Raw genomic sequence first — 14,808 nt, 5'->3', positions numbered from 1 at the left:
TTTTCTGCCTTTCCTGAAGATCATGGCTATCCAGGCACAGAAAAGCTGGGCCACGGAGAAGCTGGAATGTGGGGGATTTAGAGGCAGGGGAAGAGGTGGCTCGCTAGAGCCCTGCCTGCTGCTGGCAGTGCTCCACCTCTTCTTGGTCCCGTGCACACTCCATGTGCCTGTGGGTGAGCACGTGGCAGGGTGTATGTGCACACATGTGATTATGTCTGTGTGTGTGTGCTCTTATGCCAAAGGAGATGGCAACAGCACAGTGTGTGCAGCGGTGCCCAGGGGCACATGTGTTTGCGTTCTGTGTGCACCCAGGCATGCTTGCTTGCATGTGCACATGCACGCTGTAGCTAGCTAGTCCCTAGAGCCACTGTTCCCCTTCCTACCTGACACAGACCTCAGGATCGTGGGGGCTGACTCACAGTGTGAAAGCTGGACATGGGAAGAGGGTGGACCATGCCCAGGGGTGGGTGGGGGCTGTGATGACCTTATATCATTGGCCATTTCTAGTCTCTCCACGAAGGGCAGCCCCTCACTCTCAGGTGTGTGTGGGGATAGCCAGGTCTTTGCCCTTTGTGGAGAGGGCAACCTAAAGGCGAGAACCCAGGGTTGGGACGGGGCATGGCTTGTCCCTCAGCTCCCAGCCAGAGGGGCACCAGCAGGGTAGGGCTTCAGTGTCTTTTTTTTTTTTTAATTAATTAATTTATTTATTTATTTTGGCTGCGTTGGGTCTTCATTGCTGCAGGCGGGCTTTCTCTAGTTGCGGCAAGCAGGGGCTACTCTTCGTTGCGGTGCATGTGCTTCTCGTTGCAGTGGCTTCTCTTGTTGCAGAGCACAGGCTCTAGAGCACAGGCTCAGTAGTTGTGGCGCATGCGCTTATTGGCTCCGCGGCATGTGGGATCTTCCCGGACCAGGTATCGAATCCGTGTCCCCTGCATTGACAGGCGGATTCTTAACCACTGCACCACCAGGGAAGTCCCGGCTTCAGTGTCTTGGCTTCAACCTCCAGCTGCCCTCCAGGCAGAAAGTAGCAACACCAGCTGAATTCTTCCTCTCAGCTCTTCCAGGCCATGGAAGACATGGACCTTTATTCCTACCCCCACTATTCAGAGCCAGACAAGGTCAGGAGCCGTGGCTTCTAGCCACTCCCCTGGCCAGAGGGACAGCGGGAGGCCCTTTAAAACAGAGTGGAGTTTGGGACAAGAGCAGGGCAGTTGGCACTGGCATTGCCCCATAGCCTCTATGAAGATCTCCTGACGAGGCCTTTACCCTGGCCACCCTGTGGGCAGAGGCTGCCCATTTTGGGAGGCAGAGGAGGCAAAGGGAGCCCAAAGTTGACAGTTCTGGCTCCCACCAAAACTTGATAGTCAGAGAGGCAGGATAAGGTGTGAGTCTCCATGTCCACAGAGACTACAAAGCAGGCCAGAGCCTCATCCCCCAGCTCAGGTTGTATCTCCCACCCAGGATTCAGGACTTATCAGCCCCCCACCCTGATTTCCTGCCCCAGGGAACCAAAGGCCAGCACTCCTATACCTTCATATTCTGACTGGCTGACAGAAGCACCTGCCAAACCAGCATAGAGCTCCAGCCAAGGTTCTGACTTTAGGAGGTATCTGCATTATCAGGCCAGCTCCCCCAGGAAGCCCAGACTCTGACAGGGACCCTCCTTGGGGGTAACAAGTGCTCCAGGGCCCCAGCCATCTGTAGAACTGTTTGGCTGTTGTCAGTGTTGCTGGCCTCAGCGCCCCGTAGAGGGCCCAACATGGGGGAAGGCAAGCAGTCTTTTCCTCTGGAGCTAGGGGAGGGGGCTGCCCCCCCACCCCCATGACTCACTCCAGGCTGTGTGGGTTATTACATTATGTTTGAAATTGCCATGGCAACGAGCTGGCAATCAAGGGTAATTGAGCTTGTCGCCAGGGCAACAGGGCAAAACCCACAGCCGCCACTCTCTGTGGTTGCCCTTGGGGTGCAATAAAGGTCAGGCTAGACCAGGGCCAATGCCAGCCGTGGGGCTCTGGGGCTCTCTGGAAAGGATAGGATTGCCAAGGCCCATGGAATTCCAGTGTGTAGAGGCAGGGTGTGCCTTGGGAGTGCCAAGGTCCCCATCCCTGACCACATGCCTGGACCCCTGCCCTTCCCTCCACCACCCTGTGCCTAAAATATGCCACAGTGGTCAAAAGAAGCAGAACCAGAAAGAACTTTTATGTGCTCACAGATGGTACTTATAGATGGCCCATGGACCCCGCTCTTCGTACTCATGGCGGCTGAGCCACAGGCTCTGGAAGGAGTCCCGGGACGCCATGATGGAGCCTCCAAGCCAAGCAGCAACAGCACGGTGCGGAGAGCCCAGCACAGTGGCACCGGGGCCGAGCTCCTGTCTCAGGCGCTCAGGAAAGCCACTCAACAGGGTGCCGCCACCGTCCAGCACCACATTGGCCAGCAGCTGCTCCTGCTGCTTGGCCTCCAGCCGGCTGATACTTAGGAGGGCTAGTTGTGGAAGGCCCGGCTGATTGAGGCCTAGCAGATTGGGCTGGAAGAGGGCCTCGGGGCAGCAGAAGCGCTCAGAGCCCAGTGTGATGACCTGCTTGTCTGGAAGCAAAAAGTCCACCCGGGCCAGGGCCTGGGCACGGGCCATCTCAGCTGTCATGTCCATGGCCACATAGCAGCAGGCCTCTTTAATCTGGTTGACCAGCCATGCCTTAAACAGTGACTGGCCACCTGCCAGCAACAGCTGAGCCAGGTATTCAGTGAGGTCAGCACCTGCCACATCCAGCCGGTAGGTGTCAAGTGGGGCCAGATCCCCAGTGATGATGGGTGCCACATAGGAGGTGCCATGGCCACTGCCCAGCACCAGCCCAGTGGTCCGCCCATAAGCATAGAGTGCCAGCAGGGCCTGATGCACTGTCTGCATGGCTGGCACATGGAAACGCTCAAAGAGTATTTCAGCCACCTTTTCTCGGTTGGTGCGTGGTGAGGTGGGTGAGTCCGCCACAAGCACAGCCAGCTCCTCGGGCTGCACACCCAGCCTGCAATAGAACAGGTGCTGCCACAGCACCTCCAGTGCATCCCAGTCGGAGACCACTCCTCGATTCAGCACTGAGTAGGAACCCTCTCGGTTGTCAGGCACTGCGTACCTGGGCTGGCCCTGGACTGGATGCTGGAGCAGCTGGACGCGTGAGGACAGCACACTGAGGACGTGGTCCTCTCCAGCCAGTCCACATTTGGTGAAGCCTGTGCCTGTGTCGATCACCACGGCTGCCATGTCCTGGTAGGGGCCCCGTGAATGGCGGCAGAGCACTGGGGACCGTACTGGCAGAACATCCATGGTGGGCACCAGCTCATAGCAGGCCCCTCGGAGAAGGCCAAGCTGCGAGACCACTGGCGAGTGTGTAATGTCCTCAGCTGTCGGCTTGAACCGGGGACCGTGAGGCTCAGTGCCCACCGTGGCCATGGGCAAGACCTTGCAGCCAGGACCAGGTGTGGTGAGTGTGATCAGGGAAAGCTGCTCCTCCTGCTCCCTGGGGGAGCTGCCAGGTTGCCAGGATGAGAGCCGATGTGAGCTGGAGCTTTGACCAGCACTGACACCAACATTTTCTCTGTTTACATAGACACAGGTCTCCTCAGGGGCCGGGGTCACCCAAAGTACCCCCACATGGGTAGGCAGGCCCAATGGCTCACCTTCCTGGCACAGGGTGGAGGCCTGACCAGGCTCCCTAGTGGTGGGGGGACCTCTTGAGAGAGTGGGCTCATTGGAGATGGGGGGTTCTTGGGAAAAGGGAGGCTGCCTAGTGAGAGAAAGCTGCCTGGCAATAGGGGCTCCAGTGAGAGGGGCCCGACTAGGAAGGGGGGGCTGCTTGGTGGAGGGGGCCTGCTCAGCTAGGGGTGGCTGTCCAGAAAGGTGGGTCTGCCTGGTAAGGGGACGCTGCTCTGCAGAGGGAGCTTGACCGGTTGAAGGGGGCTGCCTGGAAAGGGGATGCTGCTCAGCTAGTGGGGGCTGACCACCAAGGGGGGCGTGCCCAGCACCTTTGACCTGAGGGTTGTCAGCGTGAGCAATAACGACCTCTTTCTGATTGTGATTGCCTGCATCCTCCTGGAGCAGGGGTCTGGGCACCTGCTGGTTTTTGGCTGGTGGTACAGGCTCTGGGGTCTGCTCTGAGTTCGTCCACTGCAGTTTCTTGGCCTGGACCATAGAGGTGTCCTGCATCCCAGAGGCATCCTGCATCCAGATGGTGTGACTAGTTTCGTTTTTTTCAGCATCAGGTTTGGACCAGCCAGGATCACGGGCATGGCTCAGTATCCTCTCTCCAAATTGGAGGGGCATCCCCAGTGGAACACGCTCAGTGAGCATCCCCATCCTGATGGGTGTCTCAGTACCAGGGGAGCCTTGTGACTCCAGGTTGAGCCTGGCCTCTTTGGGAACCAGGGCCACCTCTCGGTAGCTTCCAGATGAAAGGCTGGAGGGCACGGAGCTAAACCCCATGGGTGTGGTGGACCAGAAGCTGGAGCCATCGCTGTCAGGGGAGAGGATGGGCATGGCCAACGGCCGGGTGGACAGCGTATTTTCAGAGGCATAGATGGATGGGTGGCTGGGCATGAGGCCCACCAGCACTGCCCTTGAGCCCATGGGGTCATGGCACAGCAGCCCCATCCTGGTGTTGCCCGTGGCCATATCAAACACCAGCACACGGTCTTCCACAGTATCCTGGAGCTGGCAGGTAGGGGCACTGGAGGTGGGTATCTGCGTGGCTTCCCTGGGAGGCTGTACTGGGGAGGAGTTGTGGCAGTTTACTTGGTAGGCAGACGGCGGCACATTGGAGCAGGTGTTGCTGCAAGCATTGAGGGGCTGCTGACCTGGCTGAGAGCTGCAGATCTCCTGGTTACCCCTCTGGGGCTTGGGGGTTTCTGGGGGCCCTGAGCCTGGTTTGGGGCTGCCTGGCCTGGAGGTACAGACCATGGGCTTCTCCGCTTGGTTCTCAGGCTGCCTTGGTAACACCGGCCTTTGGGCAACCTCGAGCTCCTGGGCCTGGTCTGGGGACTCTTTTGGAGTGGGTGCTGGGGTGGCAGGCTCATCCTGAGAATGGAAATTCACTTTGTCCTGGCAGGATGTGACCCCTTTGGAAGACTCCAACTGGATTGACCATTGGTTGCCACATTTCCTGGGCAAGAGGTCTTGGGACAGGCCCTTGGTGATGGCATTGGTATTCATCAGGTGGTCAAGGTTGCAGGTGTAAGATTCAACTGCTGCTGACATTGGGATTGTATCCAGAGCTGGAGTATTTGCCCGAGTTGGAGTTGGAGGAGCCTGAGCCTGACATGGGCACTGGCCCTGGCCCTGATATTGGGCTGGAGCCAGAAGAGGACCTTGGGCTGCAGCTGAGCCATCCTCCCCTGAAAGAAAATACGGTAGCCACCGGCTCTTCCTAATGCCCAATGGGGCTATCTGGTTGGGGCTGCAGGGGCCTTTGCCCCAGCCTACTAGGACTTTAGCTGGAGCCTTGCCCTCCCCCGCCATCTGCACCTGAAGCCGGGAACAGCAGAGTCCATGCTGGGCCATGTCACTGGTGCCGTCACTGCGCCTGCACACCGGTAGAGCCAGGGTCCTGTTCTCTGCGACGAGATGTGTTTGGGCTCCCACGATAGAGCCTGGAAACGGGCTAGTGGAGGAGAGTCTCAGGGAATCCTGGGAGGCCCGCTCACAGCCACATTGGGAGCTAACCTCAGCAGGGTCCCAGAGTTGCTGGTGACTGGGCTCGTGGGTATGGGCCTGGGACGCTGAGCCATAGGCCCCATCAAGGATGGCCTCAGTGGACAGTGACAACCCCTGCCTCAAGTATACAGATCCTGAGTTTATCCATGGTCCCTGGGACCTTCTAGGGCCACCGCCCAACTGCTGGCTGCCAGCTGAGGGGTGGCCCTGGGAGCCCGATGGATCAGGGCCCCCCACTTTCTTGGTGACTTCCATAGTCCTGCTACATGCCCTAGGTGCCCTGCCCCCACTTCATTGCCATGGCAACCCCACACATCACAGCCCCCAGTGACCTGGGGGAGGGTGAGAGAGTGTGGGAAACCAGGGGCCCCACCCCCCTGAGGAATGGGGGCCTGCCCAGGGAATCTTGAGAGATAGAAAGGCCAAGGGACCCCAGTGAATTCTGCCAACCCTAGACTGGCCTCCTCTCTCCTTGCCAGCCAGGTGGCCACTCTGCCCAGGCCAGCCCTAGAGGGAGGGCAGTGCTCCTAGAGGCGAGAGCGTGTATAAGGCCAAGGGAAAAAGGTAGGCAGGGGAGATACTGAGGAAGCCCCTGGGTTCCCAGTTTACCTCAGATGCCAGACTTGGCTCTTTCTCCCCATTTCCCACGTGGCAACTTGAGACTTAAGCCCTGACCCAGGGATGCAGTTCCAAGTGTGTGACCCGAGGCCCTTGTGGGGGGCAAAGCCGCTTCACCACTTAGTCCTGAGAGGCAGAAGTGGGTGAGGGGCCCAGGCTCAGGCTCTAACTCCCCTCCCCCATGTTCCCCAGCTCCCGCTCCAGGGACAGCAGCTCCTTGGCAGTCTCTCTGCTCCAGATGGTTTTCCTCTGCCTGTGCCTCACAGAGCCCCCTCCCCAGAGCCCCATGTCCTTGAGGCCCAGGACCAGTATCCCACAGAGGTGGGGATGGGGACGACACGGGTGGGAGTGGGGCCTCTGCTCAGAACCCTCAAGTCAGAATGTCCTAGCTCTTGTCACATTGTGTCAACTTCACCTTGGCCAGAAGGGGGGTAGAACACTGGGCATACGGCTAGGCCACCAGTGGAAATTACAGGATGGGGCACAGTGGGGGCACAGTGGTGACACAGTGGTCAGGGGGCTGTCCACACAGTGGGCACAGGGCTGGCTACACAGTGCGGGTATGGTGGGTGCAGAACTGGGTACACATTGGGCACAACTGCATACGCAGTGAGGACAAGTTAGACAAAGGACTGGACTTGGGTAGCACACAGAATAGAAAGCTATTAGACGAGGTGGGCAGTCCTACCCTCCATTTTGTAGATGGGCAGAAGGTCAGGGAGGAGTGGGACCTGCCTGGACCACCAGCCGAGGCCCAGATGTGCCCTGCAGCCACAGAGGACAGGCCTAGTTTGGGGAGCCGACCAGTGCCACAGGCCTGAGTCTGGAGGTTCTGACTGGAGCGGAGTCAGACCTTCCTCCTTCCCCCAGTTATGAGCTCTGGGCCTCTTCCCTCTGTCCTCCAGGGCTATCCTTTCAGGCCTCAGTCTTTCTACCCAGGAAACAGGTTTGTGGAGAACAAAGCTGTAGTCTTGTCCTCTGAAGCGGTGTGTTTTCACAGAAGTTAAAAATAGTGCTTACGGTTGGCCGTGGGGTGTGAAGCGATGTGACCAGGGACCAAGGAAGGCTAGCTCTGTGCTTCATCTGCACCTTCCTGACTCGGCACTGGGCAAAGCCTGACTCAGCCATGTCTCAGGCCCCCGGACCCCCTCCCCCTTCCCCAGATGCTGCCTTCAGTTAAGAATGGGGACAGATGTGTCTGGACACTGCTGCTCGCCACACACTATGGCCCAGGAAGGTGGCAGAGCCCAAGGGTCTGTGGTCTGCACATGTGTGCATTCACACACACATAGTTGCTGAACACTATTAACTTCATTAATCTCTGGCCCCAAGCAAACTGTTTTTTAATTTTGTTCTGTTTTTCCCCATGACAGAGATGCTAGTAGCAGCCTCCTGTGTTTGTGGGAGGGCTGGAGAAGCATGGAGGGAGGCCCTGAAAGTCCCTGCCTGTCTGACCACTGAGCCATCCCCCCACTCCTGCGGAAGTGAGGCATAATCCTCCCTTTCAGGGCTGGAGTCCTCATGAACAACTGATCTGAGAAGGGTGTGGCCCACGAAGGAAAGACCAAAGAAGGCAGCCTGGAGAGAGGAGAAGACTTTTCCCACCTGGGAAGCAAACACCCCTTATAGCAATAAGAACAGTGACTGCTATTGACTGGGCCCTTCCCCTGTGCCAGGCAGTGCTGAGCACTGTAACCCAGCCTCACAGCAATTCAACAAGAGCCGGGTGCTGTCACCCTTATTTTATAAATGACGAAATCAAGGCACAGGGAGGACAGAGAATTCACAGAGGTTGCAGCTAGTGAGTTGTAGAGCCAGAATCCGAAGCCAGGCCACCAGGCTCTGGACCCACACTTCAGGAAACTACGGTGCCATCACGGGTGTCACGCGCAGGGCCACGTTGGCATGGACCCTGCTGGAGGGGAGCAAACATGCCTCCCTTCCGAGTGCTGCAGCCCCAAGCCCCCACCCAAGCTGTAACCCACATGGCCCTGTTCCTCCTCCCAATAGCTTAGCAGGTGGCTCAGGCCTGGGAGGGGACATTTTCCTGGGGGGCACTAAGCCAGTGCCTCCCAGGAGGCTGTCAGTGCTGAGTAGGGGCTAGTTACATACCCTGTGGGACCAGGCTGAGTCTTTTGTACTCAGAATTCTTGGCTGGCTGAAGCCCCTCTGCTTCATCCAGCAGCAGGCAGTTAGAGAGGATCCCAGGCTGGACCCCTTCTACCCAGCCCCCTCCTGCACCCACCCCCCATCCCCCCATCCCCTCCCCCCCATCAGGCAGGGACACTGCCCCTGTACCCCTCCCCCCAACATGTTTTTAAATAGTCTCTCACCAGGAAGAAGGGCATCCAATTCTATTTCTGATTCTGGAAAGTGAGGAGGGCCAACATGTTACCATGGCAACCTGGAGAGCCCCTCCCCCACGCTGAGCCCATTCCCCAGGCTGAGGGCTGTCTGGGATGGAGGGGCCAGGAAGCAACAGGAAGGAGCTCAGTCTGAGGGCGAGGCCATACAGAGGCTCCTCTGTGAGGGCGGGTTCCAGCACTGCCTCCCTTCACACTTCACCTGACCCGCTCCCGGCAGGCTTGGGGGAAGGCCCCAAACCCTGTGGAGAGGGTCAGGCTTCAGGAGATGGGGACGGTCACCTCACTCTGAGAAACCCTCCTTCCCAGTGGATCAGGCTGGAATGCTCCTACCTAGGAGACCTTGAGGATGGTGGGCAGGAAGGACATCAAGAGGAGAGGCACAGAAGGCCCCATTCTACCTCACGACCAGCCAAGTCTCCCAGACCTGCTTCTCCAACACAGACATATTTTGGGCTCTGTTGTGTTCTCAGGAGTCAGCTCTGTCAAGTCTCTGGCCCTGCACTCTTCCAGTCTACCTGCCTTCCCCTCCCTGTACTCTGGGAAGACTCTGGACATCTCCAAAAATCTAGGATCAAAAGGAGCCTTAGGGACTTCCCTGGTGGTGCAGTGGTTAAGGAATCCGCCTGCCAACGCAGGGGATACGGGTTCGAGCCCTGGTCCAGAAAGATCCCACATGCTGCAGAGCAACTAAGCCCGTGCGCCACAACTACTGAGCCTGCACTCTAGAGCCCCCGAGCCACAGCTACTGAAGTCCGCGCGCCTAGAGCCTGTGCTCCGCAACAAAGGGAAGCCACTGCAATGAGAAGCCTGCGCACTGCAACAACGAGTAGCCCCCGCCCGTCGCAACTAGAGAAAGCCCACATGCAGCAACGAAGACCCAACGCAGGCAAAAATAAATAAATTAAATAAATAAATAAATAATAAAAAAGGAGCCTTAAAGGGCTCCCAGTGCAGCCAACCACTTGATAATGGAGTGAAAAGCAATGCCTGTTTTCCCAGAGGTTCATCTCTGCCTACTGTCCAAGGGCTCAGACACCAGCCCTCTGTCCCAGAGGCTGCACGTGGGTAGCACTTAGGTCTGTGGAGGGAGGGCACTCCAGGTAGGAGCTCAGCCCAAGCAGAGGCAGGCTTCTGAAGAGACCCACAAGGACCTTGTGATCAACCCTCTCTGGGTCCTGATGGGAAACCAAAGCCCCCCAGGAGGAAGGCTGTACCCTCTGTCTGTCTCTCAGCTCTATACCCAGCACTCTGTCTGTGTTTTCCTCTCCTCCCTGTGAACTCTAACTTCCTGCTTCCCTGGAAGTCTCTCCTGTTCAGGATGCACCCATTCCATGGAGGCAGCACCATGTTTGAAGGAGCTGGCACCTTCTCCCTGCCCCCCTGCTTCACCCCAAAGAAAGGCAGTCATGGTACAGAAAACCCCAGTCCTAGAGGAAACTATGGCAGGGTGAGGGGTGATAATCCACTCCTCATCTGGCATGTGAAAGGCAGAACCCGAGAGTGCAGGAAGACATGGCTTTTGAGCTTTAAGGCACAGGGAAATTTAAATAACAGATGTTTAAACAACCTTCCCTGCAAGCCATGGTGCAGTGACCCCTCTGCTGTGATGTGTTACAGCTTAAAAATAGCCCACAATGAACCGCTCTGAGCTCCAATTGACTCAAGCTTACGTAACTCTGCGTGAAAGATGGCCAGCCGCACCAGCCAGGAGGGAGGACAACAGCACAGGCACCCCCCCGACTGCTGTCCACAGCTGGCTTAGGGGTTGCAGGCAGCTCCTCACCCTCCCTGGGAGCAGCCTTCCATCCAGGAGCCAGCAGCGGGGAGTGGGGGGAGGAGGCAGAACTTCATGCCCGGCAAGAAAAGACCTCCAACCACACCTGTGAAGGGGATGTAGGGAGAGCTGCCCTCCCTCAGGGTCCCTGAGGAACCCGGGCCCAGTGGAGGGTGGGGGCGACTTTAAGAACAGATGGCTGGACTTCCCTGGTGGCGCAGTGGTTAAGAATCCACCTGCCAATGCAGGGAACACGGGTTTGAGCCCTGGTCCGGGAAGATCCCACATGCTACGGAGCAACTAAGTCCGTGCGCCACAACTACTAAGCCTGTGCTCTAGAGCCCGTGTGCCACAACTATCGAAGCCCGCGCGCTCTAGGGCCCGCATGCCTCAACTACTGAGCCCGTGTGCTGCAACTACTGAAGTCCGTGCACCTAGAGCCCGTGCTCTGCAACAATAGAAGCCACTGTGACGAGAAGCACGCGCACACGCACCACAATGAAGAGTAGCTCTCGCTCGCCGCAACTAGAGAAAGCCCACGCGCAGCAACGAAGACCCAACACAGCCAAAAATAAATAAATAAAGTAAATAAATTTAAAAAAAAGAACAGATGGCTGAGTCAGAGAGACCAGGGCAGGAGCACACGTGGGCAGAGTGACTGGGGCAGCCCAAACAATTCCTTTCCCCCTTTGAAGAGGGGCCTCCCCAGCTTGAAGAGACATGTCAGCAGGACCGATACCTGGCTGAAGCTGTCACTACCGTGGAGCCCAGGGGTGGAGCTCAGGGGTGGAGCTGACTTTTTGGGGGTCTCTAAGTCTCCATGGTCCAGGCCGCATGGAGCCTGTCAGGGGGGTGGACTTGTAGCATGAGAGAGGGAGCTCTGGCTTCAAAGCTGATTAAATCCTGTGATCTTGGCCACCAGCTGCTGCTTTTGAGTCCCCTGCCTTCCCTGATGCATTCCCACATCCCAACTGCCCAGTCCAAGACTGACCACAACTGTGCAAGCGGCTAAACCAACAAGAAAGGCAACAGATTGGAGAGGAGGCAAGGATGCGCCTGGCTCTCATGCTCCCTCTGCCTCTGCCCATGCTGAGCCCCAGGGATTCAGCAACTTCCCTCAGCTCCTACCACCTGAGCTCAGAACAGGAACCATCATGGGTCTGGCCCTCAAGCTCCCACAGAGCAACAGTGAGACAGGCGAGGGCCAAATACAGGGGCTCTCCTGCCACCTGCCCAGCAAAGGCTGGCTCTCAGGACCACTAGTGCCTCTGCTTCCCTTCCAAGGTTTGGGCTGCAGGATGGGTGGAGCAGAAATTGTGGGGGAATGGGTAGCTGTGGAGGGACAGGAGCTGGTACTGGGCTCTCTTGGCATCTAGGCTCATTGGGTTAAAAACCCCAACTGGAACAAACCCCAAAAGAATGGAGGGAGAGACTGAGGCTCAACTGGCCCCCCTGTGCCGGATGGGGAATGCTGGGGGTGGTTCATCAAGTCATCCCCCCTCCTCCAGGCCAGAGTAGCTCCACCTCCAAGCTGGTTGGACCCTCACACGGGCAGAACAGAGGCTCTGAGTGAAGAGATGCTTGGTTCCTGGGGTCTTCATGGAAGAGAGTTCTCCAGCCCAGCATGGAGTAAACAGTGTTTTTCATCAGGGCCTGGCAGATACCGGATCAGCGCTCAGCTACCGATTCCTGGGGCTGCTTCTCTCCAGGCAGAGGCAATAAGTGTGAGAGGTGCATCCCAGGCCTTCCTGAGCCTCAGACACTCCCAGCAGTGCCCACGTCCCCCAACCCCACCCAGCACTGGAGGATCCTGCTCTCTCCTACAGGTGCAGGGAGTTAGTTCATGAAACGGCACCAGAGGTGGACCCGGGACCTCATGGGCTGCACCAAGGGAGTGACGGATGAAGCCACCGTCCCAGAAAGTTCTCAGGATTTGAAATGGGGCTGTGTCTAGAACCCTCAGGTGTACTCCCTAGAGAGCCTATGGATCCCTGAGGAAATTCTCTGAAAGGCTGGGGCTTCGGCATAAGGGGAATCTCAGACCAGATTCATGGTCCCCTATCAAAGCAGGTCGGTCTACCCCATGCTTGCCCTCCAGGTGCCAGACAACAGCGACACCAGTGGGCAATCAGGAGGATGTGAGTCATCTGCTGCTTCCTCAGCCCCAGCTCCCATCCTGGCCTTCCTCCAGCCTTTGTTGGCACCTGCTGGGCCCCAGCCCCACTGGAGATGAGGAGAGGAACTGACACCCTCTCTCCACAGCTCATGATGGCAATGCTGGACTCCCAAAGCCCTGGGAGAAACCTGTGCTCACCCCATCCCACCCTAGTGTCACGCCCAGGCCCACCAGGGCCACCAGCAACCTTCTCCTTGGACCAACCATTATTCAGGCCTCCCCCAAGGCAAAGGCAGTCCAGCCTTCATTAGCCCTGGAAACCACTCAGAAAACTCCTGGTCCCCCCAGCCCATCAGGGGGCCTAGAACCTACCGTCCCTTCTTCTCCTTCCTGGTGGCCCAGTCAGGAATTGGAACCCTGAAGTAGTTCCAGCTCCCGACACTCCAGATGGACTTAGGACTATCAAGTGGCTCTGAGAAAAGAGTTCAGAGCTTGGGGGCTGCAGCATCAGGGAGAGGGGGTGCAGCTGTGGCAAGCACCTGCTTAACTGTGTCCCCTCCCTGGAGAATCCTGGCCCTGGAGGCCCTTGGCCCAGAAACAGGCCCAAAGCCCCACATTCTGGCTACACAGGAAACCTGACATCCCCTGAGTTTCTTCCATCTCCCTTCTCTGGGACTTCTCTCCTCACTAAGCTTCCCTCCCATCCAGAGACCCCCTTCTCTCTGAGTCCCTCTCTTATGAACAGAGAAGCCCATGGTCCACAAGCTGCAGAGGCCCAGTGGGGAAGGAGCCTCAGTCCAGCTTCAGTGAAGCCTCTGAGCCTTCTTCTCACTCCCCACCCAGCTCCAAGCCCTGGGTGACCCTTAGATCCCAAAGATGAGGTTAGGGCACAAGGACTACCAGTTGGAGGGATGGAGACAGTCCTTTCCAACTGGTACGGGGACCACAGCTGTGGGAGTGCTCCAGGACATTCCACTCACCTCTCTCCCAGCCTCAGGGGTGACACAATGGGGGAGAGAGAGCCCAAGTGTCCCTGGCAGAGCATGCAAGGCTACAACCTCCTCTGTGCCTGCACTCATGGGCATCAGAGGTGCAGGGGTAAACAGGCAGACGGAGTCCATCTCTTCCCCTCTCCAGCTCATAGGGCCCTGATCTTCAGACCCTTGCCCTTGAGCGTGAGAGTCTCCTTTTAAGCTTTACCCCTGTCCTCAGAGTCCTTTGGGTCCCCATATTTGGGCCTCCCTCTGGCCTGAGGTGACAGAGTAGGCAATAGATGGGTAGAAAATCACTAGGCAGCTCCAGTCCCAAGGAGACCCCCACTCTGCTTACCAGGGAGCTCTTGCCTAAACCCAGGATTCCATGCATGACAGGGCAAAGAGCTGGGGACTCAAAAGGAAGGGAGCCTACGCCCCTTAGGGTGAGCCAGGGTCTCCCAACTGATGAGATAGAGGCCATGGGGGACCTGAGCAAGAGAGAGGAACCAGGACTTCCCTGGTAGCACAGTGGTTAAGACTCCATGATCCCAATGCAGCGGGCCCGGGTTCAATCCCTGGTCAGGGAACTAGCTCCCACATGCATGCCACAACTAAGAGTTTGCATGCCACAACTAAAGAGCCCACGTGCCACAACTAAGGAGCCTGCCTGCTGCAACTAAGACCCGGCATAACCAAATAAATAAATATTTTTTAAAAAAAGAGAGAGAGAGAGGAACCACCACAGTGCATGTCCCGGGCTCAGTCACCCTGATACTCCAGTTATCCACACCAGCAGAGGCCAGCGGCCCCCTCAGCATTGAGGGCACAGGGGAGGGATAGTACAAGGAGGAAGCTGTTCTCCTTCTCTGGTGGAGCCTGCCCCTCTAGTGGGTATTGTACTGTGGCCTTGACGAGTATAAATAGCCTGAGCAGTCTGCGCCTCGAAGCTGGTGCCTTGAAAGTGTGGAGCTGAGGCCTTGCTGCTGGCTCATCTCTTTCAAGGCTGCAAGAGCAATGCTGGCAGGATTGGGGGGAAGGGGAGCAAGTCTCCACGACTTATCAGTGGCGGGGGTGTGTCGGGGGGAGTTGGGGGAAGGCTGCAGGTGGAGCAGGGAGCCCTGGAGTGGGGTTAGGGCCTGGGGAATGGGACAGGCAGACTGGGCAATAGAAGAAGCCAACTTGGCTGCTGCATATCTGGGTATTCAACCCACCCCTCTCGGTTCCATCCAAAAGTCCCCAGGACCCTGTAACCTGGA

General features: G+C 57.6%; 1 protein-coding gene across 1 annotated transcript; it reads right to left on the bottom strand.

Moving 5' to 3' along the window:
* Nucleotides 1–2,206: 2,206 nt before the first annotated feature.
* LOC103014315 (uncharacterized) lies at nucleotides 2,207–5,959 on the bottom strand. The gene is made up of 2 exons (XM_007168899.2): nucleotides 3,870–5,959; nucleotides 2,207–3,800 (listed from the first exon to the last, which is right to left on the bottom strand). Exons 1-2 carry the CDS (start codon nucleotides 5,957–5,959, stop codon nucleotides 2,207–2,209), a joined length of 3,684 nt encoding a protein of 1,227 aa, XP_007168961.1.
* Between the last annotated feature and the right edge of the window lie 8,849 nt (nucleotides 5,960–14,808).

The sequence above is a fragment of the Balaenoptera acutorostrata genome, chromosome 10 (genome assembly GCF_949987535.1).
Source record: "Balaenoptera acutorostrata chromosome 10, mBalAcu1.1, whole genome shotgun sequence".
Classification (NCBI taxonomy): domain Eukaryota; kingdom Metazoa; phylum Chordata; class Mammalia; order Artiodactyla; family Balaenopteridae; genus Balaenoptera; species Balaenoptera acutorostrata.
This window is presented reverse-complemented; position numbering and strand designations above follow the sequence as displayed.

What these genes read in the sequence shown, in the direction of transcription:
- LOC103014315 (XM_007168899.2), bottom strand. Translation starts at nt 5,959, where the DNA reads ATGGAAGTCACCAAGAAAGTGGGGGGCCCTGATCCATCGGGCTCCCAG. An exon ending in GGACAGCCACCCCTAGCTGA is followed by an intron (nt 3,801 to 3,869) that starts GCAGGCCCCCTC and finishes CCCTATTGCCAG; the next exon opens with GCAGCTTTCTCTCACTAGGC.